Raw genomic sequence first — 27,240 nt, 5'->3', positions numbered from 1 at the left:
GCCCATATAGTCAAAGCTTTAATTTTTCCAATAGTAATGTGCTGATGTGAGAGTTGGACCATCAAGAAGGCTGAGTGCTGAAGAATTAATGCTTTTGAATTGTGGTGCTGGAGAAGACTTGAGAGTCACTTGGACAGCAAAGAGGTCAAACCAGTCAATCCTGAAGGAAATCAACCCTGAATATTCATCAGAAGGACTAACACTGAAGCTTAAATTCCAATACTTTGTCCACCTGATGCAAAGAGCTGACTCATTGGAAAAGACCCTGATGCTGGGAAAGATTGAAGGCAAGAGGAGAAGGGGGTGGCAGAGGATAAAATGGTTAGATAGCATCACCAACTCAATGGACATGAATCTGAGAAAACTCTGGGAGATAATGAAGGACAGAAGGGCCTGGCATGCTGCAGTCTATGGGGTCACAAACAGTCACTCAGGAGAGTGACTGAACAACAACAACTGGTTATATCTGCAATGATCTTATTCGCAAATAAGGTCACATGCTGCAGTACTGGTGGTACTGGGGATTAGGATTTCAACAAACCTTTGCTGGAGAATGCAATTCAAGCCATAAAATCTAGGAATGTCTGTAAATTACAGTGACAAAGAAAAATTTTCCCAAGAGGCAGAAGTTTCAGTGACACATCTGATCATCTACTTTGTTCCTGTTGTTTATTTGTTTTTTGATTGCCCAGCATGTGGGGTCCTAGTTCCTTGAGCAGGGATCAAACCCACACCCCTTGCAGCGGAAGCGTGGAGTCTCAACCACGGGGCTGCCAGAGAAGTCCCTGATCATCCCTATACATCTCTGTGTAGAACGATAAGGAAAAACAAATGTCCAAAACTTAGAAAAGACTCATAGGCCATGGTGAATGGGCTACCTGGCCGGGCAGGAAACTGGGAAGAAAAACGGTGGAAACTAAGAATATCTGAGGCGGTGTCACATGGATGGATATAGGGTAATGAGTACAAGTGTGAAGATTTTTAGAACACCCATCAAAAATGATGCACTAAACAACCAGACAAAAGGGCTCAGCCAGTTGATGTCACTCAGCCTTGTCAGGAGTCTTCTCAACACCAGCATAACAGACACATCAACAAAGTACAACAGATCAAGGACCCAACAGCAGACTCCCACTCACTAAGGCGGATCTACCTACTCTGCCTCTCCAGGTCCAGTTTCCAGCGAAAGAGACCAATGTTGAGTCTCTGGGAGGGCATTAGTCCTCGAGGAGAACAATGAACTCTTGTTGACAGTTGGACTATACTGGCCCCTTTTTGTCCCCGAAGGGACAAAAATTTATTCCCATGGGAACACCTACCTATTCCAGATATGAATGTGCTTTTTGCTGCCTACCTGACCTTAGGTGGCACCACTATCTGGGTGCCTACAAAATGCCTAATCCACAGGCATGAAATCCAATACAACACAGCACGCCAACCAGGCAACCAAAAAAAGGTGTGGAAGGAGCTCATAATCATGGGATCCTCTGGCCAAATTACTTAGTGCCCCATCAGAAGCTGTCGGCCTAAAACTGTTTGGAAGACTCCACAGGAGGCACAGCTGAATCTCCAGCTCAGAAGCAATACTGTTCTAGGGTAGGGCGCCGTCTTTGAGAATACTCTTACCAGGACAAACAGCAAGTATGTCACTGAACCACAAACTCTGACTTCCATTTGAGCACTCTTAAGTTTCTTGTGCCCACGTCCCACAAAACAAAATAGAGAGACACTGTCTTGTGAAGAGTTACTCTTGCTGATCAGCAAGAGAGATGGGACTGCTATTACAGAATGGGGGTAGAGAAAAACAAGTGACAAACTTGAGTGGTCCACTCAAGTACCTCTTCAGTTCAGTTCAGTTCAGTCGCTCAGTCGTGTCTCACTCTTTGCGACCCCGTGAATCGCAGCACGCCAGGCTTCCCTGTCCATCACCAACTCCCAGAGTTCACTCAGACTCACGTCCATCGAGTCAGTGATGCCATCCAGCCATCTCATCCTCTGTCGTCCCCTTCTCCTCCTGCCTCCAATCCCTCCCAGCATCAGAGTCTTTTCCAATGAGTCAGCTCTTCGCATGAGGTGGCCAAAGTACTGGAGTTTCAGCTTTAGCATCATTCCTTCCAAAGAAATCCCAGGGCTGATCTCCTTCAGAATGGACTGGTTGGATCTCCTTGCAGTCCAAGGGACTCTCAAGAGTCTTCTCCAACATCACAGTTCAAAAGCATCAATTCTTCGACGCTCAGCCTTCTCTACAGTACAACTCTCACATCCATACATGACCACAGGAAAAACCATAGCCTTGACTAGACGGACCTTAGTTGGCAAAGTAATGTCTCTGCTTTTGAATATGCTGTCTAGGTTGGTCATCACTTTTCTTCCAAGGAGTAACCATCTTTTAATTTCATGGCTGCAATCACCATCTGCAGTGATTTTGGAGCACAGAAAAATAAAGTCTGACACTGTTTCCACTGTTTCCCCATCTATTTCCCATGAAGTGATGGGACCAGATGCCATGATCTTCGTTTTCTGAATGTTGAGCTTTAAGCCAACTTTTTCACTCTCCACTTTCACTTTCATCAAGAGGCTTTTTAGTTCCTCTTCACTTTCTGCCATAAGGGTGGTGTCATCCACATATCTGAGGTGATTGATATTTCTCCCAGCAATCCTGATTCCAGCTTGTGTTTCTTCCAGTCTAGCATTTCTCATGATGTACTCTGCATATAAGTTAAATGAGCAGAGTGACAATATACAGCCTTGACGTACTCCTTTTCCTATTTGGAACCAGTCTGTTGTTCCATTTTCCAGTTCTAACTGTTGCTTCCTGACCTGCCTACAGATTTCTCAAGAGGCAGGTCAGGTGGTCTGGTATGCCCATCTCTCTCAGAATTTTCCACAGTTTATTGTGATCCACACAGTCAAAGGCTTTGGCATAGTCAATAAAGCAGAAATAGATGTTTTTCTGGAACTCTCTCGCTTTTTCCATGATCCAGCGGATGTTGGCAATTTGATCTCTGGTTCCTCTGCCTTTTCTAAAACCAGCTTGAACATCAGGGAGTTCATGGTTCACGTATTGCTGAAGCCTGGCTTGGAGTATTTTGAGCATTACTTTACTACCTTGGTACTTCCTAATAGCCATGAAATTAAAAGACGCTTACTCCTTGGAAGAAAAGTGATGACCAACCTAGACAGCATATTCAAAAGCAGAGACATTACTTTGCCAACTAAGGTCCGTCTAGTCAAGGCTATGGTTTTTCCTGTGGTCATGTATGGATGTGAGAGTGGGACTGTAAAGAAGGCTGAGCGTCGAAGAATTGATGCTTTTGAACTGTGATGTTGGAGAAGACTCTTGAGAGTCCCTTGGACTGCAAGGAGATCCAACCAGTCCATTCTGAAGGAGATCAGCCCTGGGATTTCTTTGGAAGGAATGATGCTAAAGCTGAAACTCCAGTACTTTGGCCACCTCATGCGAAGAGCTGACTCATTGGAAAAGGCTCTGATGCTGGGAGGGATTGGGGGCAGGAGGAGAAGGGGATGACAGAGGATGAGATGGCTGGATGGCATCACTGACTCAATGGATGTGAGTCTGAGTGAACTCTGGGAGTTGGTGATGGACAGGGAAGCCTGGCGTGCTGCGATTCATGGGGTCGCAAAGAGTGAGACACGACTGAGCGACTGAACTGAGCTGAACTGAATAGAATTTTAAATGAGGATGAGAAAGTCAGCAACTTCAGCATGAGCACAGTAGGATTACCATGGCCTCCATCATCTTATGGTTAAGACTAACAGAGGTGACAGCTGAAGACAGAGGATACAGGATGAACAGTAGAAGAATGAGATGATGAGAACCACCTCTGGCCCCCAAACCAACAGCAGTAATGGGGACTGTAGTTCATCCCACTAACTCTCCTCTTGTGAATGACCTCTCTGGGAGAAAGGCCCTTGGTGCGGTGGAAGAGCTGCTCCTTGCAAGTATAAAATGGATCCATACATCACATGGGGTGAACCGTAGCAGGCATGGGGACACGGCACTCAGATAGCCCTTGGAAAAAAGCCTCACTGCCTGGCTGTGGGAAGATGCTGAAATGACAGCCTCTAGCTGTTAACCCTTCCAGGATCTGCCTCAGTTTCAAGCTGAGATCACATTTGGAGGGAAACCCTCAGGCAATGACTAGATGCAAAAGAGGTACTAAGGGCCTGAACGCTTCACCCAAACTTTAACAAAGAGCCTTTACTCTGGGGCTTTCTGAGGTGCTGGGAGAGTCTTTGTAACTTTGGTATCAAGAGTCTGACCCTCCAGTACTCTTGCCTGGAGAATCCCTTGGACAGAGGAACCTGGTGGGCTACAGTCCATGAAGTCATGGAAACAGACACGACTGAGCGACTGACACACACACAAAATTGAGGAGACACTTGATGGTGCAAGGGTCCACTTCATCTACTGTCCCATCTCCTGCAGGAAGCAGGATGGGGCAGGCAGCACCTGGGAGGCAGGATGGCTCACCCCCCTCCCCCATCCCTTCTGGAAGTCTTGGGGCCTCAATGCCTGCAACAGCTGGCCTTGGGCAAATAAAAGACTAAGTTGTTTACTGGCAAAGAAAAAAAAAAAAAAAAGAGTCTGACCCTGGGTCTTCCCAGGTGGTCCAGTGGCTGGGACTCTGCGCTCCCAGTGCCGGGGGCCCCGGGTTGATGCCTGGTCAGGGAACTCAATCCCACATGTTGCACTAGTTTGTATGCCACAACTAAAAAGATCCTGAGTGCCGCAACCAGGAGTGAAGATACCACATGTGGTGATGAATAAATAAATACAAATAAATACATAAATATTTAAAAAAAAAAAAAAAGAAGAAGAAGAAGATTCTGACCCTACTTAGTCCTGTTTCCTCACTTTTCCTTTCACAGGTGTTACTTCCCCAGCAAACCTCTCTTCTGACCCCCCACTGTCTGCTTCCTGGAGAAGCTAATCTCAGACAAGCCACAACTCTAGATTTCTTGCTTGAGCGCTATTAAATGCACAAGAATGACTTTAAAAGCATAAACTACTTGAAACAAAGTGAAAAGGTGAAACCATTTTATAGAAATCAGATGTTAACTAGCAGAAAACATTAAACTTACAGAAATTCATTTAATTCACTAGCATGTGGTATTCCCTTTTGATCATAAAGTGAATCATAAAACAAATTTTGACCTTGTATCTAATTTCATCTTCAGAAAAAGTATGCTATCAATTAATAGATACTTCCAACTCCTATTTTTAAAAACAAATTGAGGGAAAATACTCCACTTAGAAATAGTGGACAGATGATAAGCTGACGATTGGTTGGAATAAGAAAGGTTGGGGACTTGTCCAACTTTTTAAATTTAGTCCCTGATGTACTTGAGGATAAAAGAATATAGGGCCTTCTCCAAAATCACTATGCATATGTGCATGCTCAGTCATGTCCAACTCTTTGTAACCCCATGGACTGTAGCCCACCAGGCTCCTCTACCCGTGGGATTTGCAGGCAAGAATACTGGAGTGGGTTGCCATTTCCTCCTCCAGGGATCTTCCCAACCCAGGGATCGAACCCAGGTCTCCTGCATCTTCTGCACTGACAGGTAAATTCTTCATCAGTGAGCCACCTGGGAAGCCCCAATTACCACAGATACCCTCTCTATTTCAGCAAAAAAGATCACAGGGATCCCTATATATTTGGCATCTGAGATGCCTATCAAGCTCCCTTTATAGGAATTCCCAAAGGCGCACCACAAAGTCTCTCAAGAAGATGGCAACAGCCAAGTAGTACAATTCTCAGTTCCTCCAGGGCTACTATTTATGCCCTCTGTGTTTCAGATTCTGCATGTCAGTAAAAATAAGGTCATTATCTCAGAAGCAGTTAAAAGAAGAGCTAATTCATCTCCTAAAAACATAAACTGGCCCAAAGCTAAGAGGCTGATGATCTTACAAGCTCATCCAGGAGAGTGTTCAAGCTGAGATATAAGTACTCAGGTATCACTACTAACTAGACCCCAATAATCCAACATTCAACCTGTGTGCAAATAGTCAACATCTTTCTCTCTATCACCCATGGAAATCAACTGAACTTCTCACTACAAATAGAGATTCTCCAGGACTTATGAGGGGAGCTACCTCAGTAAACACCAGCTAAATTAATCCCATCCTTTCTTTCCAACCTTTACAAAAAGTCTCTGCCTTGCAGCTACCCAGCTGGCATGAATCTCAGTGGATGGGGGATGAGAGATGATGTTTATGTGATAATGAAGCAGAGAGGGCTTTGAAGCAAAGGCTGAGGGAGCTAGGAGAATGCAGAGCCCACTCACCACCACTGCCGCCACCACCACCAATCCAGTAAATGTGGAAATGAGTGACCTCTAGCTGGTACAAGTTGGGATAGGGGGATGTCTTAGCAAGGGACTAGGCACAAATTAAGACAAAGAGGTAAAGAGGATGATTTGTGAAGAAGGCAAGTTTATCATGAATTGAGGCAAACTGAATGTGTGTCCATCTTCATACCCTTGTTTTCCTGATTGACTCCTGCTGCTGCTGCTGCTGCTAAGTCACTTCAGTTGTGTCTGACTCTGTGAGACCCCACAGACGGCAGCCCACCAGGCTCCCCCATCCCTGGGATTCTCCAGGCAAGAACACTGGAGTGAGTTGCCATTTCCTTCTCCAATGCATGAAAGTGAAAAGTGAAAGTGAAGTCAGTCATGTCCTACTCTTCGCAACCCCATGGACTGCAGCCTACCAGGCTCCTCCATCCATGGGATTTTTCAGGCAAGAACACTGGAGTGGGGTGCCATTGCCTTCTCCGCATTGACTCCTCCTTGCCCTTTAAAAGTAAATTCAGCTGACATGCCTTAAGAAGAGCCTTCCCTGTTCACATTCAAATCTTGACTTAGTACTACTTCAGGGTGTTGCTGTGAGACCTATGATAGCATCTGTTATCTTCTGTTGTAACTGCCTTCCTAAATTGAGATAATTCACAAGCCATAATATTCAAACTTCCCAGTTACACAATTCAATGGTTCTTAATACAGTTACAAAGCTGTACAGTCATCACCAATATCTAATTCCAGAACATCCTATCACCCAACAAAGACAGCCCATACCCACTGGCAATCATTCTTCTTTCACTCTTCTTTCTAGCCCTTGACAAAGACAACCACAAATCTACTTTTGTCCTTATGGATCTACCAATTGTGGACACTTTAAATAAATGGGACTATATAATTTATAAACTTTTTACCTGCCTCCTTTGCTAAATCTAAATCTTTACTAAATCAAAGTTTATTCATGTCATAGCAGAGCAGAATATTTCACTTCTTTTCAAGACTGAATAATATTCCATTGTTATCTATGTATACCACATTTTTATCCATTTATCAGTTGACAGACATTTGGATTGCTTCCCTTTTTTTTTTTTTTTTTTTCTTCTTTCCCTCTTCTGTCCATGCCATGCAGCATGTGGGATCTTAGTTCCCTGACCAGGGTTTGAACCCATACCTCCTGCAGTGAAAGCTCAGAGTTTTAACCACTAAACCACCAGGGAAGTCCCGGAGTTTCTGCCCTTTTCTGGCTGCTATGAATAATCCTGCTATGAACATTGGTGTATAAGTTTTTCAGTGGACCTAAGTGTTCAGTTCCCTTGGATATACACTTAGGAGTGGGATTACTGGGTCATATGGTAACTATTTGAAGAACCACCAAACTATTTCCCATTGTATACTCCCACCAGCAACATCACTCTTTTCTTTATCCAGCCCTCAATTTTGTGGAAGGCAGGGACTAATAAGTCTTCTATAATAGCCCCTGCACCTAGCATAACACCTAGTGCAGCACGGTTTCTATGAGTATTTGTGAAGTGAACAACTAAGGAATCTGTTTCAACCTTGTGCTTTCTTCCAGCAAAATACTCTCTCCCAATATCTTTAACCAGCCACTTTAATCTGTGAAACTATTCTAGGAAAGTGACATACTCTTACGTGCCAGCAATTCTTGAAATGAGTGCTCTGTGATTGCTAGAGAATAGGGTTGTGATCTGCATAGGGCTGCTTGCCCACACATTAGAGAAGCTAACTAAGATAATCTCATAGTAGAATCACGTGTTTTCAAGTTGGTACCAGTTGGTGGGCAGGCATATGTTCACGCATATTTTCAAAGTGATCCTCAGCAAAATAGGCACAGGACATGTTTGGTGTCCAGACTCTGCTGGCCCTGCTGCCAATAACACTACAATGGACCTGGGCAGAGAAGAGAACAAAGTAACTCCCACACAGGGCAAGAGGAAACTTGTGGGGCCCATCCCATATGTGGGTAGCCTTTCCTTTCTCCAGGGGATCTTCCCAACCCAGGGATCGAACCTAGGTCTCCCACATTGCAGGTGGATTCTTTACCAGCTAAGCCACAAAGGAAGCCCAAGAGTACTGGAGTGAGTAGCCTATACATTCTCTAGCAGATCTTCCTGACCCAGGAATCGAACGGGGGTCTCCTACATTGCAGGCAGATTCTTTACCAGCTGAGCTATCACAGAAGCCCCAAATGACTGTGGAAGCAGATTCATTCTCAGAGTCTCCAGAAAAGAACTCAGTCTAGCCAACACCAGGATTTCAACTTTGTGATAGAGAGTGCAGAGAATCCAGCCAAGCCACTGTACTCGGATTTCTGACCTATAGGACGATGAATAAATACATTTGCGTAGTGTTCAGCCACTCAGTTTGTAGCAATGTGTTATCACAGCAACAGAAGACTAATATATTACTGAATGCCAGCATATTAAATTCCAGTATTCTATGGTTCTCAAGTACGAGAACCACTACATTAATGGAAAGATCCATTAAAATTGCACATTTCCAGAATGGATTCACAGTCCACTACCAAATGTTATTTTTATAGCAAATCCATGGGAGACATCTACTCATAGTTATTGGGTATTTTTTTAAATGTTAACTAAGAATAACGTGGGCTTCCCTGGTGGCTCAGTGGTAAAAGCTTTGCCTGCCAATGCAAGAGATGTGGGTTCGATCCCTGGGTCAGGAAGATACAGCATTCTTTTTTAAAATTAATTTGTTTTTTAATTGAAGCATAATTGCTTTACAGAATTTTGTTGTTTTCTGTCAAACATCAACAAGAATTAGCCATAGGTGGGGAACCTATGGACAGGGGAGCCTGGCGGGCTACGTCTATGGAGTCAGAAAGAGTCAGGCACAACTTAATGACTAAACAACAACAGCAAGAATAATATACCAATTTCTAAGTAATTATCTTCTCCAACATTTACAACTTTAGCATTAACTTTTAAAAGGAAAATAGATAATTACTTGTAAAATCTTTTTCAAATTGTCTTACTTGTTTATTCACTTTAGATGTACGTCTCTTTCCTAATACATTTAATGTATTTTATTAAATTCACATTTCATATAACCAGGTATGAGTCACATTAACAAAAGCCAGTGATTGTTAATAGAATCCAGTGAATCAGTGTTTACAAAAACATGAGAATGTAAATGAAGCCAAAGATTTACAGGCCTCAAAAGTACAAAGGCAAAAATCACTCATAGTTTTTGTGTAAAGCCAATTATATAGAATTGTGTTTTAATAGGACTTTATTGGTATGATGACCATATTTCAGTATCGATATTTTCTAAATTAGTAGCTCACAGTTGCTTGTGGCTTTCTTGCAACCATACCACAGTTCCTCCAATCCCTGATCTGCACAACACATGCTTAGAATATTCCAAGTTCTACTGGTTCCAACCAGTGCTTCTAAATTACCACAATGCCAACAAAACTGGATTTTTTTCACAGACTCTACAATGTAATATAAAATCATTTTGGAGCATGGACACTTACTTTTTCTGAGTTCTTTCAGCCAGCCTTGCAATCTCTATAGCTGCCTTCCTTGCTTCAAAATCTTCTCTTTTCACCACCTCTCCAGTACCCCGGTAGCCTAGCTCCACCAACTGGCGGGCCAGACCTTCATCCTGAAAAGAAGACTGATTGTTAGGTTTGTGGATGAATGAGACATTTTATCAAAGTATACTGAATAACTGTTTCAAATGAAAAAGCAAATGTGTTATAAATATGAGACAAGATACGTTAGACATGAAAAGTTAGAATTCTTTCCAACAATAATTTTATAAACATCTAATTTGTCATCCCTTTCCCAGAGATGTAAGATGGGGAAAAAAATAATAATAACGTCACACACTAAATTTTCTCTAAGGGATTGGAAGACAAATGTCTGTTATGTTTTCAATCAATTTATGAGAAGAGCTGTAGATAATTAATAAAGTATCCTTAAAACAATAAAACTGAGAGACAATAGTATTTATACAAGACAATAGTATTTATACAAGAAAGGCTTTATAAAAAGCAATTGCACAAAAAAGAAAACTGGGTTGCTTTCAGAAAGTTCAATGCTTCAGAGAGTTACTTCCTTGAAGTCAATTAACTGATGACACAGGGAATTATAACTTCAAATACAAAGCAAAGAGCAGATGAATTTCCTATTTGAGTAGAAGGATATTGTTTCCATATAATGTCAGTACCAATAAAAACAGAGAAGTAGAAACCCAAGACGACCACAAAAAGCTTCAAACTGAAAAATATATATATATATATATATATATATATATATATATATATTTCCCTACAATTCTCTGGACCTTTTATATTTCAGTTATTTTAAAAATTGTCACACACATTTCTGTTACTTGCATAGCGTATTCAAAAGAGAACAGCATCTCCCTATTGAAGAGGTGATATTTTACCAGAAGTTACAAAGGCTTAAGTATTACTTGCATGTGCGTGCACGCTAAGTCGCTTCAGTTGCGTCCGACTCTGTGTGACCCTATTGACACTAGCCCACCAGGCTCCTCTGTCCATGGAATTTTTCCAGCAAGAATACTGGAGTGGTTGTCATGCCCTTCTCTAGGGGATCTTCTGGAGCCAGGGACCAAACCCATGTCTCACATTTCCTGTATTAACAGGCGGGTTCTTTACCACTAGGGCCACCTAGGAAACCCCTAAGTATTACATAACAGTATGTATATTAACATTTTACATTATCCCTTATATTACCATCTTAATTAAACAGAAAATGTCTGTAATATTGTGAAAATAGCATTTATTTTATTGTTACAGACCCTCACTCAGTACATCACTGCTGAATGCAAGAACTGTCTCAGTTCAGTTCAGTTCAGTCACTCAGCTGTGTCCGACTCTTTGTGACCCCATGAACCGCAGCATGCTAGCCCTCTCTGTCCACCATCAACTCCCGGAGTCCACCCAAACCCATGTCCATTGAGTCAGTGATGTCATCCAACCATCTCATCCTCTGTTGTCCCCTTCTCCTGCCCTCAATCTTTCCAGCATCAGGGTCTTTTCAAATGAGTCAGCTCTTTGCATTAGGCGGCCAAAGTACTGGAGTTTCAGCTTCAGCATCAGTCCTACCAATGAACATCCAGGACTGATCTCCTTTAGAATGGACTGGTTGGATCTCCTTGCAATCCAAGGGACTCTCAAGAGTCTTCTCCAACACCACACTTCAAAAGCATCAATTCTTCTGCGCTCAGCTTTCTTTATAGTCCAACTCTCACATCCATACATGACTACTGGAAAAACCATAGCCTTGACTAGATGGACCTTTGTTGGCAAAGTAATGTCTCTGCTTTTTAATATGCTATCTAGGTTGGTCATAACTTTCCTTCCAAGGAGTAAGTCTCTTTTAATTTCATGGCTGCAATCACCATCTGCAGTGATTTTGGAGCCCCAAAAAATAAAGTCAGCCACTGTTTCCACTGTTTCCCTATCTATTTGCCATGAAGTGATGGGACCAGATGCCATGATCTTAGTTTTCTGAATATTGAGTTGTAAGCCAGCTTTTTCACTCTCCTCTTTCACTTTCATCAAGAGCCTCTTTAGTTCTTCTTCACTTTCTGTCTAGCAGAATTAAAATGAGAAAACTTAATTCATGGTTAATAATCTATTCAACCCATAGTGGCTATTTTAAAGTTCAAACTACTCAAACAAAATTCAGATACTATCAATGTGGAAAACCTGACTACTTTGCTTTGCTAAACACTAAAAGCAAATACTGAAACCTGTGTAGCAATATGAGTACATTTGCCAAGTGAAGACAATGCAAAGCAGCAGGGCTTGCCAGGGTTCTTTCTTGACTTGTTCCCCTGCTCACTATACTCTCTATCCCAGGCTATGTTCCTCTGAACCACAAAACTGAGCAAATGCCTCCACCTAGTGGAGTGAACATTTAATAGAAAAGGGATGCAAGATTTTGAGTTTGATTTACAAAAAATGAGATGACTTGAGTATAAATTTTCTTAAATACATTACTAAAAGTGAGCTCAGGGGAAGAATTCATAGCTGAGCTCTGTGAGACTGTGGGGTTCTTCTAGCAGCAAAATATAAGTTGCCTGTGGTCAACAGAGCATTTTATATAATAAAGACCATTAAAAAGTGGTTGTATCAACTAGCTCTTCCTTTTCTTATACCTCCTTCTGCTCTATACCACAGTGTGCTATGGAACTAACCAGCCAGGTATAAGGAACCATGGTTCATTACACATAACTCATCAGTGATTGAATGAAACCCAACCCAACTACACTATTAACTTTGCATATGGAGTGAATTATCGTTGTGTACCCTACCAGAGCCACACTGAAGCATCTGGATAGTTCTATGCTCATTGACACTAATATGTTGTTGTTCAGTCACTAAATCATGTCTGACTCTTTATGACCCCACGGACTGCAGCATGCCAGGCTTCTCTGTCCTTCACTATCTCCTGGAGCTTACTCAAACCCATGTCCATTGAGTCAGTGATGCCATCCAACCATCTCCTCGATCATCTCCTTCTTCTGCCTTAAATCTTGCCCAGCATCAGGGTCTTTTCCAATGAGCCAGCTGTTCGCATCAGGTGGCCAGAGTACTGGAGCTTCAGCTTCAACATCAATCGTTCCAATGAATATTCAGTGTCGATTTCCTTTAGGACTGACTGGTTCCATCTCCTTGCAGTCCAAAGGACTCTCAAGAGTCTTCTCCAGCACCACAGTTCAAAGGCATCAATTCTTTGGTGCTCAGCCTTCTTTGTATTGTAACAAATGACAAGATCAAGTAGAAAGTTGAAGTTGTTTCCCCACTTAACCATAACCATGTTCTAACTGGTGGAGTCACAAGTCATCTCTCTACTTTAAATGGTTAATCATCTTTAAATAACTTATTTTTAAAGGAACAGAAATAAAGTAGTTTTATTCATTCACATATTCATTCATTCATTTGCATTTCTGGTGATTTTCATTCTTTTGTGTAGATCCAAGTTTCTTACAGACACACGATTTTTCTTCTACCTCAAAAACTGTAACAATTCTTGTAGGAAAGGCCTACTAAGGGATTTCCCTGGTGGTCCAGTGCTCCCATTGCAGGGAGCCCAGGTTCGATCCCTGGTCAGGAAACTAGATCCCACATGCTGCAACTTAGGTGTTCACATACCACAACTTGTTGAGTTCACATGTCCTTGTGTTACAGTTAAGACCTGGCACAGCCAAATAAATAAAATAAATATTTTTTTAACAGGCTTGCTAGATGAATGGATAAGAAAGCTGTGGTGCATATACACAATGGAGTATTACTCAGCCATCAAAAAGAATACATTTGAATCAGTTCTAATGAGGTGGATGAAACTGGAGCCGATTATACAGAGTGAAGTAAGCCAGAAAGAAAAACACCAATACAGTATACTAATGCATATATATGGAATTTAGAAAGATGGTAATGATAACCCTGTATGCGAGACAGCAAAAGAGATACAGATGTATAGAAGAGTCTTTTGGACTCTGTGAGAGAGGGAGACGGGGGGATGATTTGGGAGAATGGCATTGAAACATGTATAATATCATATAAGAAATGAATTGCCAGTCCAGGTTCGATGCAGGATACAGGATGCTTGGGACTGATACACTGCGATGACCCAAAGGGATGGTGTGGGTTGGGGGGAGGTGGGAAGGGGGTTCAGGATGGGGAGCACCTGTACACCCGTGGTGGATTCATGTTGATGTATGGCAAATCCAATACAATATTGTAAAGTAATTAGCCTCCAATTAAAATAAATAAATTTAAATTAAAAAAATAACAACAGGCCTGCTAACAAGTTATCTTGGCTTTTTTTTTTTTACTAAAAAAGAAAATATTTATTTCACCTGAATTTTTTCTTCAAGTTTTACTAAGATATAATTGACATACAGTACTATATAAGTTCAAAGTGTACAGTATAATGATTTGATTTATATACATCATGAAATGATTACTGCAGTAAGTTTAGTTCACATCTATCTCATACAGATACCAAATTAAAGAAATAGAAAAATACATACATCTTTTCCCTTGGGATGAGATCTCTTAGGATTTACTCTCAACAACTTTCAAAAATGACATAAAGCAGCATTAATTATATTTGTCAGGTTATACATTATATCCCTAGTATTTATTCATCTTATAATTGCAAGTCTGTACCTTTGCACTGCCTTCATTTAATTCCCCCTCCCTCCACCCTCCTCAGTGTCTGGTAACCACAAATCTGATCTCTTTTTCTAAGAGTATGTTTGTTTGTTTGTTTGTTTTAAAGTACATTGACCTACAACACTGTTAATTCCAGTTACACAGCAAGGAGATTTCATATTCCTATCAAATAATAACCATGATATCTAATTAACAAATATCTCACCATATAAAGATATGACATAGTTATTGACTATTCCCCACATTGTACATTTCATACCCATGACTCACACACTTCTGTGCACCTGGAAGTCTTTATCTCTTAATATCCCTCATCTATTTCTCTCCTCCCTCTAATTCATTCCCATTTGGCAATCACCTGTTTGTTCTCTGCATCTATCACTCTTCTTATGTTTTGTTAAATATAGCTGTTCATTTTTTTTTCTAGATTCTACATATAAGTGAGATCATGGAGTATTTGTCTTTGTCTGTCTATTTATTTCATTTAGCATAATGCCCTCTAGGCCCCTCCATGTTGGCAGAAATGGCAGGATTTCATTCTTTTTATGGCTGAGTAATATTCTATTGTAACCACATCTTTATTCATTCATCTGTTAATGGCACTTAGGTGTTTCCATATCTTGGCTAATATAAATAATAATGCAATGAACACAGGGGTGCCTATGTCTTTTTGAATTAATATTTTCATTTTCTTTGGAGTAGAATTGCTGGATCATATGGTAGCTCTAGTTTTAAATTCTTAAGTCTCCATACTCTCTCCCACAGTGACTGCAGCAATTTACATGCTCTTCAACTGTGCATGAAGTTTCCCTTTTCTCAACATCCTCATCAATATTTGTTATTTGTTGTCTTTGATAACAGCCATTCTGAAATTTGTGAGGTGTTACCTTGTGGGTTTGATTTGCATTTCCCTGATGACTAGCCAGGCTTCAGCAATACGTGAACCGTGAACTTCCAGATGTTCAAGCTGATTTTAGAAAAGGCAGAGGAACAAGAGATCAAATTGCCAACATCCACTGGATCAATGAAAAAGCAAGAGAGTTCCAGAAAAAACATCTATTTCTGCTTCACTGACTATGCCAAAGCCTTTGACTACGTGGGTCACAATAAACTGTGGAAAATTCTGAAAGAGATGGGAATACCAGACCACCTGACCTGCCTCTTGAGAAACCTGTAGGCAGGTCAGGAAGCAACAGTTAGAACTGGACATGGAACAACAGACTGGTTCCAAATAGGAAAAGGAATACATCAAGGCTGTATATTGTCACCCTGCTTATTTAACTTATATGCAGAGTACATCATGAGAAATGCTGGACTGGAAGAAGCACAAGCTGGAATCAAGATTGCCGGGAGAAATATCAATAACCTCAGATATGCAGATGACACCACCCTTGTGTCAGAAAGTGAAGAGGAACTAAAAAGCCTCTTGATGAAAGTGAAAGAGGAGAGCGAAAAAGTTGGCTTAAAGCTCAACATTCAGAAAACAAAGATTATGGCTTCTGGTCCCATCACTTCATGGGAAATAGATGGCAAAACAGTAGAAACAGTGTCAGACTTTATTTTGAGGGGCTCCAAAATCACTGCAGATGGTGATTGCAGCCATGAAATTAAAAGACGCATACTCCTTGGAAGGAAACTTATGACCAACCTAGATAGCATGTTAAAAAGCAGAGACATTACTTTGTCAACAAAGGTCCATCTAGTCAAGGCTATGGTTTTTCCAGTAGTCATGTATGGATGTGAGAGTTGGACTATAAAGAGAGCTGAGTGCAGAAGAATTAATGAGCTTTTGAATTGTGGTGTTGTAGAAGACCCTTGAGAGTCTTTTGGACTGCAAGGAGATCTAACCAGTCCATCCTAAAGGAAATCAGTCCTGAATATTCACTGGAAAGAACGATCCTGAAGCTGAAACTCCAATACTTTGGCCACCTGATGCGGAGAGCTGACTCATTTGAAAAGACCCTGATGCTGGGAAAGATTGAGGGCAGGAGGAGAAGGGGACAACAGAGGATGAGATGGTTGGATGGCATCACCAATTCAATGGACGTGAGTTTGGGTAATCTCCAGGAGTTGGTGATAGACAGGGAAGCCTGGCATGCTGTGGTTCATGGGGTTGCAAAGAGTCGGACACGACTGAGCGACTGAACTGAACTGAATTGAACTGATGACTAGTGATACTGAGCAACTTTTCATACATCTGCTGGCCATTTGTGTATCTTTTGTGGAAAAAATATCTGATTGTCTCATTTCTTTAATCATCTTGTTTGGGTTTTTCTGATGTAGAATTGTATGAGTTCTTTGTATATTTTAGGTATTAACCCCTTCTCAAGTGTATCATCTGCAAATATCTTCTCCTATTTACTAAGTGGCCTTTTGTTTTGTTGATAGTTTCTTTTGCTATGCAAAAGCCTTTTAATGTGATGTAGTACCATTTGTCTACCATTTTTGTTTTTGTTTTCCTTGCCTGGGCAGATATATCCAGAAATGTATTTCCCAGACCAGCGTAAAAGAATGTACAGGCTATGCTTTCTTCTAGAAGTTTCATAGTTTCAAGTCTTGCATTTAAGTCTTTAATCCATTTTGAATTTATTTTTGTACATAGTATAAGAAAGTACTCCAGTTTGACCTTTTTGCACACAGTTGTCCAGTTTTCCCAAAAACATTTATTGAAGAGGCTGTCTTTTCCCATTGTATATTTCTGTCTTCTTTGTCATAGACTAATTGCCCACTAAAGTCTGAGTTCATTTCTGGACTCACTCTTCTGTTCTATTGATCTGTATCTGCTTTTGTGCCAATACTATATTATTTTGATTACCATAGCCTTGCAGTATAATTTTAAATCCAGTTCTTTCTATATTAAGATTGCTTTAGATATTTGATGTCTCCTCTGTTTCCATAAAATTTTAGAATTTGTGCTAGTTCTATGAAAAATCCCACTTGTATTTTACTTTTTTTATTTTCTTTTTTTTACTTTACAATACTGTATTGGTTTTGCCATACATCAACATGAATCCACCACGGGTGTACGTAAGTTTCCACTCCTGAACCACTCCCACCTTCCTCCCCATACCATCCTTCTGGGTTATCCCAGTGCACCAACCCCAAGCATCCTGTATCCTGCATCAAACCTAGACTGGTGATTCGTCTCTTATATGATATTATACATGTTTCGATGCCATTCTCCCAAATCATCCCGCCCTCTCCCTCTCCCACAGAGTCCAAAAGTCTGTTCTGTACATCTGTATCTCTTTTGCTGTCTTGCATACAGGGTTATCCTTACCATCTTTCTAAATTCCATATATATGTGTTCGTATACTGTATTGGTGTTTGTCTTTCTGGCTTACTTCACTCTGTATAATCGGCTCCAGTTTCATCCACCTCATTAGAACTGATTCAAATGTATTCTTTTTGATGGCTGAGTAATACTCCATTGTGTATATGCACCACAGCTTTCTTATCCATTCATCTGCTGATGGACATCTAGATTGCTTCCATGTCCTGGCTATAAACAGTGCTGCGATGAACACTGGGGTACACGTGTCTCTTTCAATTCTAGTTTCCTTGGTGTGTATGCCCAGCAGTGGGATTGCTGGGTCATAAGGCAGTTCTATTTCCAGTTTTTTAAGGAATCTCCACACTGTTCTCCATAATGGCTGTACTAGTTTGCATTCCTACCAACAGTGTAACAGGGTTCCCTTTTCTCCACACCTTCTCCAGCATTTATTGCTTGTAGACTTTTGGACCGCAGCCATTCTGACTGGTGTGAAATGGTACCTCATCGTGGTCTTGATTTGCATTTCTCTGATAATGAATGATGTTGATCATCTTTTCATGTGTTTGTTAGCCATCTGTATGTCTTCTTTGGAGAAATGTCTATTTAGTTCTTTGGCCCATTTTTTGATTGGGTCATTTATTTTTCTGGAGTTGAGCTGCATGAGTTGCTTGTATATTTTTGAGATTAGTTGTTTGTCAGTTGCTTCATTTGCTATTATTTTCTCCCATTCCGAAGGCTGTCTTTTAATAAGGATTGCATTGAATCTGTAGATTGTCTTGGGTAGTAGAGTCATTTTAACAATATTAACTCCTCCAATCAATGAGCACTGTATATCTTTCCATCTGTTTGCGTTGTCTTTTGTTTCCTTCATCAGTGTCTTATGGTTTTCCAAGTACAGGTAATCTATCTCCTTAGTTAAATTAATTCTTAAGTATTCTGTTCTGTTTGATGCAGTTACAAACAGGATTGTTTTTTGTTTCCTTTTCAGATAGTTCACTGTTAGCATATGGGAAAGCAACAGGTTTCTGCATATTAATTTTGTATACTGCAACTTTACTAAATCACATGATGAGTTCTTGTAACTTCTTGATGGTGTCTGAGGATTTATTGGGGCTTCCTTGGTAGCTCAGATGATAAAGAATCCACCTGCAATGCTTCTTTGGTGGCTCAAACAGTAAAGAATCTGCCCGCAATGCAAAAGACCAAGGTTCAATTCCTGGGTTGGGAAGATCCCCTGGAGAAGGAAATGGCAACCCACTCCAGTTTTCTTGCCTAGAGAATTCCATGCACAGAGGAGCCTGGAAAGCTACAGTCCATGGGGTCGCAAAGAGTTGGACACTACTGAGTGACTAACACTTAGGATTTATTATGTATAGTATCATATCACCTGCAAAGAGTGGTGGTTTTACTTCTTCCTCTCCAATTTGTATTCTTTTTATTTCTTTTTCTTCTCTAATCACCATGACTAGGATTTACAATACTACGTTGAACAAAAGTGGCAAGTGTGGGCATCCTTCTCTTATTCTTGACCTTAGATAAAATGCTTTCAACTTTCTACTGTTAAGTATGATGACAGCTGTGGGTTTGTCATATATAGCCTTTATTATTTTGAGGTATGTTTCCTTTACACCCACTTTGTTGAGAGTCTTTATCAGAAATGGATACTGAATACTGTCAAAAGCTTTTGACTACATCTATTGAAATGATCATATCATTTTCATTCAGCAATTTGTTAATAACATCATATTAATATTAGTGAATATTAAGCCACTTTGGTTGATTAGTGAATATTGAGCCATCCTTGTATCTCTAGAATAAATCCCATTTGACCATGGTGTATGATCCTTTTAATGTTTTATTGAATTCAGTTTGCTAACATCTTGTTGAGGATTTTTGAGGATATTGATCTATGATTTTCTTTTCTGTGTGTGATATCTTTGTCCAGTTTTGGTATCTGGGTGATGTTGGCTTTGCAGAGTGAGTTTGGAAGCATTACTTCTGCTTTAATTTTTTGAAGTGTCTAAAGGGATAGGAGTTAACTCTTCTCCAAATGCTTGGTAGAATTCACCTGAGAAGCTTTCTGCTCCTGGACTTTGTTTGCTGAGAGTTAGTTTATTACTGATTCAATTTCATTAGTGGTAATTGGTCTGTTCATATTTTCTATTTCTTCCTGGTTCAGACGTGAGAGAGTGTACATTTCTAGGAATCTGTCCATTTCTACAGGGTTGTCCATTTTATTGTCATACAGTTGTTCAGAGTAGTCTCAAACAGTCGTTTGTATTTCTGTGGCATCAATTATAACATTTCCTTTTTTACTTTTGATTTTATTTGTTTGGGCCTTCTCTCTTTTTTACTTGATAAGACTGGGTAAAAGTTTATCAACTGTATTTATCTTTCAAAGGAATAACTTAAGTTCACTGATCTTTTCTGTTATTTTTCTAGTCTCTATTCACGACTTTTTTGCTCTGATCTTTATGGTTTCTTTGTTTCTTCTCAGTTCAGGTTTTGTCTGTTTGTCTTTTTCTAGTTCCTTTAGGTGCAAGTCTAGGTTGCTTATTTGAGATTTTTCTTGTTTCCTAAAAAGCTTCTTTCATTATCCACTTCCCTCTTAGAACTGCTTTTGCTTTCATCCCCTAGATTTTGGATTGTTGGTCTTCTCTTTTATCTTTTTCAGGAACTTGTTGTTTTCTCTTTGATTTCTTCAGTTATTTCACTTGATTTTTGAAAGACATTTTTGCTGGATTAGTGTTACAGGTTGACTTTTTAACCTTTCAGCACTTTAGAGAATGTTATCCCATTATACCATGGCTTGTATTATCTCTGATGAGAATTGCAATCTTTCCTGTCTGAGTCCATCTTTGCATTCCTATGATAAACCATACTACTTAAGAGTAGTATTTAGTAGTCTCTGATCTATTATTTCTTATTATATTCCTAGATTCATTTCTCACTCAGTAAGTAAAATTAGTCTTTAGCTTTCCATTTTGTGCTATCATTTTCTAGATTGATGTCAGGGCTACACAAATCCTATAAATGATTTAAGAAAACTACATACTTTTCTTTTTATTAATTTTTAATTATGTAAGTTAGACTTTAATTCATTCTCCTTGCAAAAAGTAAAATGTGGCAGATACAGTGAATTTGTATTCTGTCAACTTAGCTAAGCTAAGTTAGAGCTTTGTTTCCGTAACTTTCCTTCCTTAGTTACAGTTTAGGTTGGACCACAAGAGACATTTGCAATAGATGTGGATGATAGAAGAAGAGCAACCATATTGTTCTAGTTCTTACAGGATCTTCTCCTTTACCTCCTCCAACTCCTGGGTCAGGTGTATGAGTACGTTTATCTCTGTGACTAAAGATATTAGCTTCTTCTGCAGATCTCCTCCTACCATCAAAGTTGGAAGTGTAGAAAAGGTGACAGCCTGATCCAAGTTTCAGTTTGTCCCTATGAATTCTAGTGCACTTTTACAGGTCCATTTCCCCTTGTTTCCCCCACTTCTCACGTAGCTTTACTTCCTGGCTATCTGTCCTAATGACTTCAGGTTCCAGACACTAAAGAAACAGCCCTTCATCAACCATTTAAACAGTTCTCATAATGGTGTAGGGGAAAATCTCCATAAAAAAGTAAACATACATGACACACGCATATTTGCATCTGTGTGTATGTGTGTGTGCGTGTGCATGTTCTGCTTCTCTTAGTGAACCCTGAATGAGTCACAGTTGGCTATTGGCAAGGATTCCAGAGGAATGGAAATTTAAAGGACAGATTGACTGGTTCCAGGTTACCTAGAATTGGTTCTCTGACCTTATTAAAGGTATTACAAGCCCTCTTTACAGTAGAAAAGATTATGCTGTAGTCAGTGAAGTGCAGAGGCCAAGTTTTAATTTATCAACTTTACAGACTTGCAATGAAGTCAGGGCTTTGGGTAACCAAGTGTTTTTTGCCAGAGTATAATTTAGTGGCAATAAGAAAGATAATGGCATTGGTTGCTTCCAAGTGTGCTGAACGCTATGGGAAAAGAAAATGAAAAGCCCAAGTCTTAGGCATTAGCCAGCCACTTGGTAGCAGGTTAGTTACACATGACTACCTCCATCATGAAAGGGGAAAACATTTGATATAGTTTCATGATATTTAAAAGCTTTTTTCCAAGAGAAAAAAATAGTCCATAGGCCATCAGATAGCGGAGCAGACTCATGACTATAGCCAGAAGAGGCAAACCCCTTACTACCAAATGTATCTGTTCCTATCAGATTGAATTGTTGACCTTTCCAAAGCTGAAGGGGCCAATGTGGTCAATTTGCCACCAAGTGGTTGGTTGGTTCCCTTGAGAAATGGTGCTATATTGTAGGTATTCAGCTTGGTTGCTGATAGTCAAATGCCTGTCGTTTGAGTTGGATGTTCAGCTACATCAGCCTTTGCAAGAGGGCACCCATGCTACTGGGCCCATGTGTAGCCTCCGTCTTCCTCCATGTCCCCATTATGTCAGCACTAAAGTGGCCAGTGAAAGAAGTTGGCTGACAACAAATGGCTTAACTAATATCAAATTTAACAGTAAATGTCTTCACCTTTCCCCCAAACATAGTCATCATTTTCCATTTTGGAGACCTTTGAAATTATGATTAATATAACACAAAGTATTAATTTCTCACTCCTAATCAACGTCAATAAGTTTCATTGCTAACTCACATGAAAAACTCTGCCTTAAAAAAATTGAAACCTTTCTTAACAATATTAAGCTTAAGCTTGGCAATTGTGCACATGTGCTACAAAGATAATTATATCCTATTGGGATATTTATTGTCTATACTTCATTATTATTTATTTAGATATTCAAAAATTTAGATTCAAACATTATTTGACACCACTACTTTTTGCCCCTCATTTATTTCAGTGACTTCCATTGCAAGGCATAAAACTGAACCTTCATGATTTAAATTTTATATTATCTGTATAAAATATTAAAAGCTTGATTTTGAAGTCAGAAAATATGTTGGAAATACCACCTGGCTTTTTTTTAACACATAATTCCAGAAAGATCAAATTTTCTGCGCAAGGTCACACAATTTGTTCATGGAAAAGATAGGACTAAAGTGGGATGTCTCTACTTCCTTAAAATTATGTTCCTGGACTTCCCTGGTGGCACAGTGGGTAAGAATCCACCTGCCAATGCAGGGGACACAGATTCAGTCCCTGGCTGGGAAGATTCCACCTGCCTCAGAGCAACTAACCCCATGGGCCACAACTACTGAGCCCGTGCTCTAGAGCCCTCCAGCTGAAACTACTGAGCCCACGTGCCACAACTAGTGAAGGCTGGAAGCTCTAGGGAAGCAGGTCAGGTGGTCTGGTATTCCCATCTCCTTAAGAATTTTCCACAGTTTGTTGTGATCCACACAGTCAAAGGCTTTGGCATAGTCAATAAAGTAGAAGTAGATGTTTTTCTGGAACTCTCTTGCTTTTTCGATGATCCGACGGATGTTGGCATTTTGATCTCTTGTTCCTCTGCCTTTTCTAAAACCAGCTTGAACATCTAGAAGTTCACGATTCATGTACTATTGAAGCCTGGCTTGGAGAATTTTGAGCATTACTTTGCTAGCATCGAGATGAGAGCAACTGTGCAGTAGTTTGAACAATGGACTGGTTCCAAACTGGGAAAGGAGTATGACAAGGCTGTATATTGTCACCATGCTTATTTAACTTATATGCAGAGTACATCATGCAAAATGCTGGGCTGGATGAAGCACGAGCTGGAATCAAGATTGCCAGGAAAAATATCAATAACCTCAGATATGCAAATGATACCACCTTTATGGTAGAAAGTGAGGAAGAACTGAAGAGCCTCTTGATGAAAGTGAAAGAGGAGAGTGAAAAAGTTGGCTTACAACTCAACATTTGAAAAACTAAGATCATGGCATCTGGTCCATCACTTCATGGCAAATAGATGGGGAAACAGTGAGAGACTTTATTTTGGGGGGCTCCAAGATCACTGCAGCCATGAAATTAAAAGCCGCTTGCTCCTTGGAAGAAAAGTTATGACCAACCTAGACAGCATATTAAAAAGCAGAGATATTACTTTGCCAATAAAGGTCTGTCTAGTCAAAGCTATGGTTTTTCTAGTAGTCATGTATGGATGTGGGAGTTGGACTATAAAGAAAGCTGAGCACCAAACAATTGATGCTTTTGAACTGTGGTGTTGGAGAAGACTCGAGAGTCTCTTGGACTGCAAGGAGATCCAACCAGTCCATTCTAAAGGAGATCATCCTGGGTGTTCTTTGGAAGGAATGATGCTAAAGCTGAAGCTTCAATACTTTGGCCACCTAATGAGAAGAACTGACTCATTGGAAAAGACCCTGATGCTGAGAAAGACTAAAGGCAGAAGGAGAAGGAGATGACAGAGGTTGAGATAGTTGGATGGTATCACCGACTGCATGGACATGAGTCTGAGCAAGCTCCAGGAGTTGGTGATAAACAGGGAAGCCTGGCGTGCTTCAGTCCATGAGGTCACAGAGAGTCGGACATGACTGAGCGACTGAACTGAACTGAAGCTCCAGGGACCGCAAGCCACAACTACTGAGGGCCTGTGAGGCAACCACTGAAGCCCTCACACCTGAAGCCTGTGCTCCCACAACAAGAAAAGCCACGGCAATAAGAAGCCCAGGAACAGCAATGAGAAGCCCAAGAACCACAACTAGAGAAAGCTAGAGTGCAGCAACAAAGACCCAGTGCAGCCAAGGATAAACAAATAAATGAAAGCATTGTGTACATGTCAAATATATTGTATTAAAAAAATTATGTTCCTATGTAGCACATGACTGCGTTTTGGAGAAGCACTTTTCAGACCTTGGAATCCCCACTGAAGAAATCTAACTTTTAATACGCTCATTTTGGACTCCAAATCTAAAAATTTCAATCCACTAAAAGACAGAATTACTGTTGTGGTGAATATTTGTGGAGTTCACTGCAAGATACACATCCTTCTCAGACTCAGATGTGGAGTGGACTCACATAGCAGTGCTTGCTCTCTCTGGCCTAAATATGGGGCAACTTGGGGTTCTGGGGTCTGGCTCCACAACAGCAGAATTTCCAAGTCAGTGTCCATTTAGTCGGCCTGGTCTGGGGACTATATCAGGGCTACGGAGACGTTCAGTTCATATCCTGCTTCTCAGGACCCGCAGCCCATTATTCCCCGCCCCCTCCCCCACCCCTCATCCTGATTCTCCTCCAGGAGGCCAAGCGCTTTATCCTCTGCCCTCCTCCCAGCCCCCGACTTGCTCCCCATCCATCCCCAACACCTTTAAGAAGCCAGAGGACTGTAGCCAATCCCAATTACGTCCGATTTTGCTGTGTTGCAGGCTTTTTTTTTTTTAACTGTCAACAATACTTGTGCTCCATCAACTCGGTAAACAGGAGTCAGCTTATGCCTGCACTTACAGGGAGCTGTAACGTGTACCTGTAATTAAAGCGCTTTCGGAACCAACTAGCTGGGGGTGACAGTTCAGGGAACCAATTGCCTAGTAAAACACCAGATACACCTGGCAGGATACTGCCTTCTGTTCTTTGGTACAAACTGGCAAAAAGAAACAGGGCGTCAGACCTGAACTGCAGCCCCCGGAAGGGTCTCCGGGGGTCTCCGAATCCAGCCCCGCAGCTCGCAAAGGCAGGACTTTGGAAGCGGAGCGGCCAGGAGGCGGCGAGGGCGGCGCTGGGCAGACAACCGAGGTTCCGCGGCGCGTGTGGTGCGCGTGCGCACGGGCACGGGTCTGCGCAGCGTCACGGACACAAGGGGCCGGGATGCCGCGCAGACCCAGGTAGTGGGGGCGGGGGGACGCGGTGGGGTAGGGACACGGACACGGCGGCGCTCCACGGCCGTGGCTTTGGAGCCGCGGTCGGGAAACTGCCGCGCGTGCAGTCCCCAAGCTTCACCGCCAGGGGGCAAACACCCCACGACCCCGGGGCTCAGGATCGTGCGCGGACCCAGGGAACGCAAAGGCGGTGGCCACCCTACTGGGCGGCCGCCCTTACCTCCAGGTAGTACAAGTCCAGGGTGGTGATCTGCGAGTCCAGGAAATCTTCGTAGGTGTTGAACTGAGTGACTATATTGTCCACGGTGGTCAACGCTTCGTCCTGATCCATCGCGGTTGCCTTGGCCGAAGCGTCCTTAGCTACGGAGGCCCGGGGGCAGGGTCAGAAGATTCCACCCACTTCGTCCCTTCCAATCAGTTAGAAACCGGTGCTGACTTTGGGGCCTTAATCCCACCCCCTTGTCTGGTTAGGGTTTCAGGTTCCCGTCTCACTCCTAGGAACGCCGTCTCAAATTACCCTCCCCAAGTTCAGGCCTGACGACTTCAGTAGACTCGCACTTCGACAAAAATGAGTAGCCTTGGAAGAGAGGCCATTGCAATCCAAAATTTAAAAGGCTGAAACTCCTCCCAGGATATGTAGACAAAATACTACAGATCAGAGCTTCTAGTCTCATTCTAAAACAATTCTGTGAAGGACCAAATTATTTTGCAGTGTCTCAAAACAGAAATTTCTGGAAATGGGCTTGTGAATAAATCCATTAACAAAAGAAACATTAATAACATTTTCAAATTATTGTTGTTATTTAGTTGCTAAGTCAGTCCGACTCTTTTTCGAGACCCCATGGACTGTAGCTTTGCCAGGCTCCTCTGTCCGTGGGATTTCTGGGGCAAGAATACTGGAGTGGAGTGCCATTCCCTTCGCTAGGGGATCGTCCCGACCCAGGGATCGAACCCACGTCTCTTACATCTCCTGTATTGGCAGGAGGATTCTTTACCACTGGGCCACGTATTTTTAAGTTATTGCTAATATTTGGATATGAGAAAGAATTTATAAATTTCCCAAAGGAAACTAACCGAAGGAAAATATCTTTGAAGACTTCTTTGGGCCCCAGGCGCTTGTTTTAACTTTTTTTTTTTTTTTAACCTTTTAAGTTTCCGTAAGCACACAAAGACCTTGGCCTGTCAAAGCTGCCTTCTTTTAAAGGGTAAAATATCTGTGGAAATTTAGAAAGCAAAGGTTTTTACTAAAGAGTTTTCCTTTAGAACAGAGTTTTACATTTTGAAAACATGGATTTAAAGTAATCCAGCCTGGCAGCTGGCAAAATTTTTCAGAATCCATTTTTGGATTTTAATGTTCTATAAATCATCCTTAGGAATTAACACATAGTACAACACTTGAGCCTGTGGTAGTTGCTCTCTATGTACTTACTGAGTTGATTTTAAAGCTTTCCACAGAAGTGCAAAAAAAATTTTTAATGAAAACATCTGTTAAGATACTTCACCTTGAGTTAGCTTTCTTACTTTAAAAAGGCCCTCTCAAAATTAGAATGTCATGAATGTTCTGGTTTTAAGTGATGGAAACAATAATCTCTAGGATATCAGTAACTTGTCTTTTAATTACTTGCTACATCTTAAGAGGCAC

The 27,240-nt window shown here is 41.1% G+C and overlaps 1 protein-coding gene across 1 annotated transcript in view; it reads right to left on the bottom strand.

Annotated features, from left to right (window-relative positions):
• Positions 1–25,929, bottom strand: part of CFAP299 (cilia and flagella associated protein 299) — a 689,564-nt gene extending 663,635 nt beyond the window's left edge. The window contains exons 1-2 of the mRNA XM_052642206.1: positions 25,819–25,929; positions 9,842–9,972 (exon numbers count right to left, since the gene is read on the bottom strand). Coding sequence (XP_052498166.1) covers positions 9,842–9,972; positions 25,819–25,929 — 242 coding nt within the window. The remainder of the gene's footprint in view (positions 1–9,841; positions 9,973–25,818) is intronic.
• Positions 25,930–27,240: the final 1,311 nt, after the last annotated feature.

This window comes from Budorcas taxicolor, chromosome 6 (assembly GCF_023091745.1).
Source record: "Budorcas taxicolor isolate Tak-1 chromosome 6, Takin1.1, whole genome shotgun sequence".
Classification (NCBI taxonomy): domain Eukaryota; kingdom Metazoa; phylum Chordata; class Mammalia; order Artiodactyla; family Bovidae; genus Budorcas; species Budorcas taxicolor.
The sequence above is the reverse complement of the archived record's forward strand: the minus strand, read 5'-3'. Positions and strand labels throughout refer to the sequence as shown.